Raw genomic sequence first — 7,375 nt, 5'->3', positions numbered from 1 at the left:
TTTGTAATAATATAATTATTTCTATTATTTTATATAAAAAAATTTATTTATTAAGATCTAAAAAATGATATTAAAATTAGTAGTATTAAAAAATATTAAAAATTTAATATTATAAAGGAAAAATAAGATAGATTTATATATGGACTAATTTTATTAATTTTTAAAATTTTAGGCATGAAAATAATTTATATGAGTATTTTTAAGGACTAATTTGATTCTAAATAATTATGACATGTCAGGTAATATGTGACATGTCACGTGTCACTAACCTGACATATCAATCAATTATTTTGTGACACGTGACATTAACTTATCATGATATTATGTCACATGATATTTAATGTGATACACCATCATCTAACTAACGGAAAGACCAATTTAACTTATGTAGGACTAACATGACTGATTTAATCTTTTAAAAATTAATTTAAAAAATAAGTAATTTTTTAATGGACGAATTTGACTATTATTCTAAAAAATATTATTGTATTAAAATGAGTTTCAATAAAAGTGATATGTTTTAGCCTTTGATGTGTGTTATTAATATAATTTTTATTTATAAAATATTACTCAATAGTAAATATTATTTTGTGCTTAATATTTATACTATATTGTAATTTTATCATTAATGTTTGACCACAACATTTTAATATGTTTTTAATTATGCCGTTAGATTTGACATGGGCGAGAACGTGGCATCCTATACTAACACGTCAACCTAGGGTTGTCAAGTATATTGACATATTAAAATATACTTGACATGTTAGTATTTTTCTATTAACCGTTTTAGCTCTTAAGAATATAATTGTAACATATTTAAAATATTAGGTTGACAAAATTAAAACAAATTAATTGTTAATGATATTTATAGAATGTATAAAATTATCTATTATGGGTACACTAAAAATTAGTTATTAAATTAATTAATATATATTTTAACTAATTTATTTGATGTTAATTTTTTTTTACATGTGATATTTTTGGTGTTTCTCGCAAAACTTATAAAATACCTATTTATTCTTAAATTTTGCTGCCAAAACCTATAAAATAAGGCATGATTTTGCTTATGACGTTGAGAGGAGAGAATGATAGATACATTGGATAAGAAAGAAGTTAAGTTTCACAAAAACATGAGATGGAGGTAAATCTTCTCATTCGATTTGGGTGTTTTATATTTTTTAAATTCATCGCATTGAAATTGGATAAACCGATTTAAACTTTAAAAAATTTTAAATTTTACTTTAATACAAATTAAAAATTTTAGTAATAAAAATAAAAATATTAAAAAAATATTTTTTCAAAAACTATAATTTATATTTTTTAATATATTTTTTTATTTAAAAAATATTTTTAACATAATAAATAAAAAAACACTTTTATATTATTGGACACAAACATAATTGTTAAATATAAAAATATTTTTATATTAGATATCTAAACATAAAATTACTTTTGTTTTAAAATTTTTTAAAAAAAAATCACTTAAAAAAAATCATTTTTTAGGAGTTTACCCAAACTAACTCAAAATTTTATTATCTGTTTTGTGTATAAATTTCAGATGATTTAATTTTCACTCCCAAACTATCCCACAATTTAGATTAAATTAGTGTATGAATCTGTGTCCAGCACAGAAAAATTTAAAAAAGTAAAAAAAGTTTTTATATGTTTGGATATTTTAAGAAAAAACATACAAAATAATTATTATTTCAAAAAATTTATAAAATTATTATGAAAATCAAAATTTAACTTAAAAAATAGTGAATAATCATCATTTTATATTTTTTTTAAAGTAAAATAATTATACATTAATTTTGATACAAAATTTAAAATAAAATTAAAATATTTACATTAGAATCCTATTTTTTTAAAGACTTCTCTATAAACAACATTGATGGTTAAATTTGCAGACATTCCTATGTAATTCATAAGTAAAACTTTTAAACTTCTCTTACTCTTAACTCTTAACTCTTGAAAGTGCCACATATAGTTGGTCATGTGTAAAAACTGGTTTGGACAAGTACAATCCAACATGAGATAAAGTTTGTCCCTAAGACTTATTAATTATTATGGCAAACGATATTATTATGGAAAACTATCTTCGTTGAAATCTAATTGGGACAGTTTCATTTGTTGGTACCATATTCATTCTTGAAATCAAAGCAATATGACCAACGTTGTTACCCATTAAAACTTCACATTCTATGACATGATTTTCAAGCTTCCTAACTTGTAGCCTTGTACCATTACAAAGACCACTAGAATGGTCAACATTCATTAGTAACATCACTGGAACATCAATCTTGAGTATTAATTTATGTGGAGGCAAATTAGAGCAATTTATAATATTCAGTAATTCCTCAACAGGAATGATAGCCATCAGATGATTGTTGACCTCTTCAATGATGTCCAGTGTGGGAGCCAGTATAGTCCTTGCTTTGAAAAAATTCTTTGAAGACATGTTTTTTAAAATATTTGGATAAGAAAAATGAACCAACTCATCAAATGCCTGGTCCGAAGAAAGAATAACAATATCTTTTGAAAGACATATCTCAAATTCACTATCTATATTATCACCTATTAGACCATCACCAACTTTCAATAACCACTCACAAAATTGTTCTGTCTCATCTTGATCTGAAGTAGTTGTTCCTACAGAGAGTCTCATGTTTTTGTTAGTTTGAGCACCTGACAAAACTTCCAAAGGTAAGATGAATTAACGATTGAATGAACAATATCTTGTCTCGATCCTCATGGAATGACAAAAAATATTTGTCTAAAGTCTCAACCTAGTACAACCACTTTTCCTCGAAAGGGCAAATCTTTGTTATATGTTGGATAAAACCTCATGATATCACTCAAGCATTTATCAAGCGTTTCATAGCAGTACCTACTAACCATTGGAGCCTCATCCCAAATTATAAATTTGGATTTCAATAGCAGCATTATCTAACACCCTAACTATCATAATGTCACGCTTCCGGCAGCACCACTCTGATAGCTTGGGTATTACGAAGACTCTTATAATATTTAATACTAAAATATGAGCCTGTTTAAATCTTTATATATATATATAAACATAACACTAGTTTACAAACATACATATGGTAATTACCTATCCCTCTTACAAATTTAATAAAGATAAAGGCAAGAAAAAAATAATAACTAAGATAATACAAAGATACCGAATAAACAGAAAATAAACAAACTCTTCTGAAGCTCCGTCATCCATATCCTGAAAGGGAATAACCTGTAGGGGAGTGAGAACGTCATCCTCGCTTGTTCTCACTATAGGATTACAGAAATTGCTATAACAAGATACGTAAAATAAAAACTATTCTTAGAGTACAGTGATCATTGCTTGCTCGTCTTATGAGTCTTTCCAAAAACCTTAGGTACACATTCGAAATCCAGAAAATTTCCTTTTTGAAGACTTGGTAAAATTTCTCAAATGATTTAAAACAAATCCTTTTTACTTTCTTGTAAAATATGAAAAGTTTCGGTTCAATTAAGTCTATGCTGTAGGAGTTTGATTTTTCATACTTTTCTAGACTACAACCATGAAAGCAGTTACCTACGCGGTATAAATGACCATCCCGTTTTAAGCATAGGTTCATTAAGTCTATGCTAAACCGGTCAGATACTTTATACAAAACTAGAACTCAATATACCAATCATGGCCTCAAGCCCATCCAATCCAACACGGCCCCCGGCCCAAACAACTCAATCATCAACCAATTTATCACAAACCAACCAATCAAACACATTCACAAATAATGTAGTTCAAACACAATCATTAGCAATTACAACAATTACAGCAGTTAGAAATTAACATAAGTATTCACATAGGCAAACCAGTTACAATATGCATACCCAAATAATGTCACATAAATGCAGATGATGAATGTCTGCCCTATTGGCTGTGATATCACATTGTCGGTTCAACTGCCAACCAGACACATCTCTATGGAGACGTTGCCCTTTGGAATCATGGTGTGGAAACTCCCGAGATATAGTGCTCGGATCACTATCCAGGGTTTTGCGCCTGTACGCTCTGATGATCCGAAGGGATGCAAGCGGGATCTGTTGCCACCAACCTCAACCCCTGCTGGGCGCATAGCGTCTCATAATCTCAATATAAAACAGTAATCCAGTGGTTTTTCTGAAAAACATTTCCAACATATCAATTAGGCTCAATATCTTACTTCGAAATCATTCTTGGCCCATTTACTTTTAAATAACTACCGTATTCAATTCACATCTTGCCAATAATCACTTTTCAAAACAGAGCCACTTTTCACGTCTTTCCAACACTTTCAAACAATCACAGAACCATGCCAAATCCAAAATCTCTTTTGAAAGACTCAAAATCATTCAGTTCTAAATCAGGATTTGGTCGTAAAATTCCTCAGCGGAGTCTCAAGACCTCAGGGAGAATAACCTAACTCGTTTCTTAAATTCATTGAAAACCTCCGAAACTTTAACTTCTGGATTTGAAAAAAAATAGAATTTAAACCAAAACCAAATCGTGTATCCAATTATTCCGAACCAATTTCACCAACTAATTTAAGCCAAAACCAAATCATTTTAAACCGAAAATCAAATTCAGTTTCATTCTTAAATCTATTTCCAAAGGTTCGGAAAGTGTTTCAGTTTTACAAAATCAAAGTTTCAGAAAATACTTCAAAATTTTCTTAAAATGTCGTAAAATGAAATTAGTTAATCGAACTCCATTAAAACACCTTCAAATTTGCTTATTTAATCAATTCCAAAACTTAATTATTTTCGTCTTTAAAACGAATTTGCAACATGATTCTTTTCTAAAATAGTTTACCTCCAAAAATATAATAATTCTCTTAATAAAAGGGTTCAAACCTAACACATATATCGGTAATACAGTTCAAGGCATAATCCATTCCTTTCTAAAATACAGTTTCAAAATAAAGTCTCGGACTTTATAGAAATTTCGGCAGCATCTCTCCTAAAACTTGGACTTTGCCACCCTGTCCGGGTCCCAACCAAACCAATCCTCAACTCTTTTCCAAGGGATTCAAGACCAAATCAACTTTCCAGTAAGAAAATTTAGACTTTAGTTACTAAAATCCTTTCAATTCGAAACAACCAGAAACCTCTATTTTGAACAAAATCAAACATCATTTCAATCAAACCAGCAATCATGTTCATCCAATATCAATCAGACAATTCATAAGACTCACATAATGACTAGAAATACATTTCGCACATCATATCTATTTATAACAATTCAAATTTAAAATAAATAAGTTTGTATAAAAAGCCCCTACCTCGATTCGTCGAAACCGTAACCCAAAATGCATTACGAAACCTTTTCTCTTAACCGAATTCAACAGCAATCCACCAACTCAGCCCCAGATCACTTTCGCAGCACCCACAACAACTTAAAAGCGGTATTCAACATACAGAACTCGAACCTACGTTACGAAACTTCAGAGTTTATAACCAAACATACTAGAATACTAACGTATGGATTTTCGAAACACAATTACTTACCGAACTAAGAAAATGAAACAGCGGCGGTAGCTGAACCGGTTTGCCGGCAGCCCCGGCAATCACCTCGAGCGATAGCGGCGACCAGAACTCCGGCGACGGTGGCTGTAACAACGTGCAGTGATAATAAGGTTCCAAGAAACTCAAAAGAACGTAAACCAAACTTAAAACCATTACCGGCAGTGAGTTTTAGTGGCGGCAGCGACGTTCTCCGGCAGCAGAGGCACGGGTAATGGCGGATTTGACGGCTGATCTGGAGGCAACGCGAGCTCTCTCTCTTCTTCGCGAACGGCGATGGCATCTGGTAGCGGGGAGGATGGACGGTGGTGGCGCAAGTAGCAAAACGCGGCGGTGACTTCCTTCCCGCGGTGGCTCCCTCACGAGTTCTCTCTCTCGGACCAGATCAGAGGCGGCTGGGCTCATCAGCGATGGTGTCCTCCATTAATGGCGCCAGGACACGACGGCGACGCCGGGTTGAGACAGAACAGCGATGTCGAAGGCTCCTCCTTCCTCGCGTGTCTCCCCTTTGTTCACAGACCTCCAATAACGGCGATGGTGAGGACCTCAACGGCGGTGACGAAGCGGGCTCCAATGGCGCACGGGTCTCCTTCCTCCTCCTCTCTTCGATCGTGTTGCTCCCTCTCTCTACGGTGACAATGCGTGTGGTAGATCAAAGGCGGTCCAGCGGCAAGGCGCGGCTCCACGGAGCGACGGTGCATGCGACGGCGGCGGCGGGGAGGCGGTAGCCCCTCTACCTTCTCCTCTGCTCTCTCGGACCCCTCTCCTCCTCTCTGTCTGATTGCCGTTCATGTGTGAATGAAAGGAGGAAGGGAAGCAGGTTGAGTGCGGCGACTGGGTTGGGAATTAGGGTTTTTACTATTTGAAAATTAGGGTTAGGGTTAAGTTAGAGGTAGTTTTGTAATTTCAAATAAAAATAGGGACAATATAGTAATTAGAAATGAATTTTAACCCAATAATAATAATGTATAAAAATACTATTTGCTCATCAATCTCACAAATTATTTTTCATAAAATGTCCAAATCAAATAATTAGAAGTAATATACTTAATTTCTTCATTTTCCAAAATAGCAGTATTAATATTTAAAATATTACTTATTTAATCCAAATCATATAAAATCTTTATTATTTCACAACTACTAACTTTACAATTTAAATATATAAAATAATTCAATAATTGTAAAATTAGATAAAATCTTAAGTTAAATAGCCCAAACTCATTTTTTTTGGATTTCTAGAACTTTAAGTTGTAAATAGAAAATTAGACCATAATTATAGAGTTTGGATGAAAACCTTAATTTATTTCAAATCCAATTAATCAAAACTACCTTTAATTACCTTCAATAAGATAATTTATGAAATTAAAACTGTAAATAAATATATGGTTTGAGATTAGTTCAAAATATGACTTTTTAAAAGTCTTGGGTCTTACACATTGCTTGAGGGAAACCAGGTTTGATGTTACATACAGAATTCTCAGTTATATTCAGCAGTATTAGGATCCTTGAGTGTGCCATTCTTCCATTGGAAAGAAGTAAAGATGTAATACCACTTGAAGCAACGTTTAACACAATATCACCCCTTGAGCTAATCTTAGCGGACATAAGGCTCCAGAGAAATGTTTTTCCAGTACTTCCATGACCATACACAAAGAAAAAATCCCCTCCATCACAATACACAGCTGTAACAATTTTATCGAATGTATGTTTCTGCTCAGGTGTTGCGATGGCTAACATGTCTGAGGCATTTTTCTTTAACTTATCCCTGTTAAAGTTTAGCTCTTCCCTGATAACCCTTTCGGTTAACAACTAAGTCTGAGGCATTTTTCTTTAA

The 7,375-nt window shown here is 32.3% G+C and overlaps 1 protein-coding gene and 1 long non-coding RNA gene across 3 annotated transcripts; both read right to left on the bottom strand.

Annotated features, from left to right (window-relative positions):
* Nucleotides 1–2,092: 2,092 nt before the first annotated feature.
* Nucleotides 2,093–2,665, bottom strand: LOC110275125 (uncharacterized). The gene has a single exon (XM_021130702.1). It carries the CDS (start codon nt 2,663–2,665, stop codon nt 2,093–2,095), a length of 573 nt encoding a protein of 190 aa, XP_020986361.1.
* Nucleotides 2,666–3,088: 423 nt separating this feature from the next.
* On the bottom strand, nt 3,089–6,401 carry LOC107483015 (uncharacterized). 2 transcript variants are annotated; one of them, XR_001590793.3, is made up of 5 exons: nt 5,701–6,401; nt 5,527–5,628; nt 5,301–5,447; nt 3,871–4,159; nt 3,089–3,247 (listed from the first exon to the last, which is right to left on the bottom strand). It is a non-coding gene; the product is annotated as an uncharacterized LOC107483015 (long non-coding RNA). The 2 variants fall into 2 exon arrangements; XR_008006016.1 differs by lacking the exon at nt 3,871–4,159 and having other exon boundaries at nt 5,701–6,395.
* Between the last annotated feature and the right edge of the window lie 974 nt (nt 6,402–7,375).

The sequence above is a fragment of the Arachis duranensis genome, chromosome 1, assembly GCF_000817695.3.
Source record: "Arachis duranensis cultivar V14167 chromosome 1, aradu.V14167.gnm2.J7QH, whole genome shotgun sequence".
Taxonomy (NCBI): Eukaryota; Viridiplantae; Streptophyta; class Magnoliopsida; order Fabales; family Fabaceae; genus Arachis; species Arachis duranensis.
Note: the sequence above shows the minus strand (reverse complement) of the source record. Positions and strands in the feature narration are given on the sequence as shown.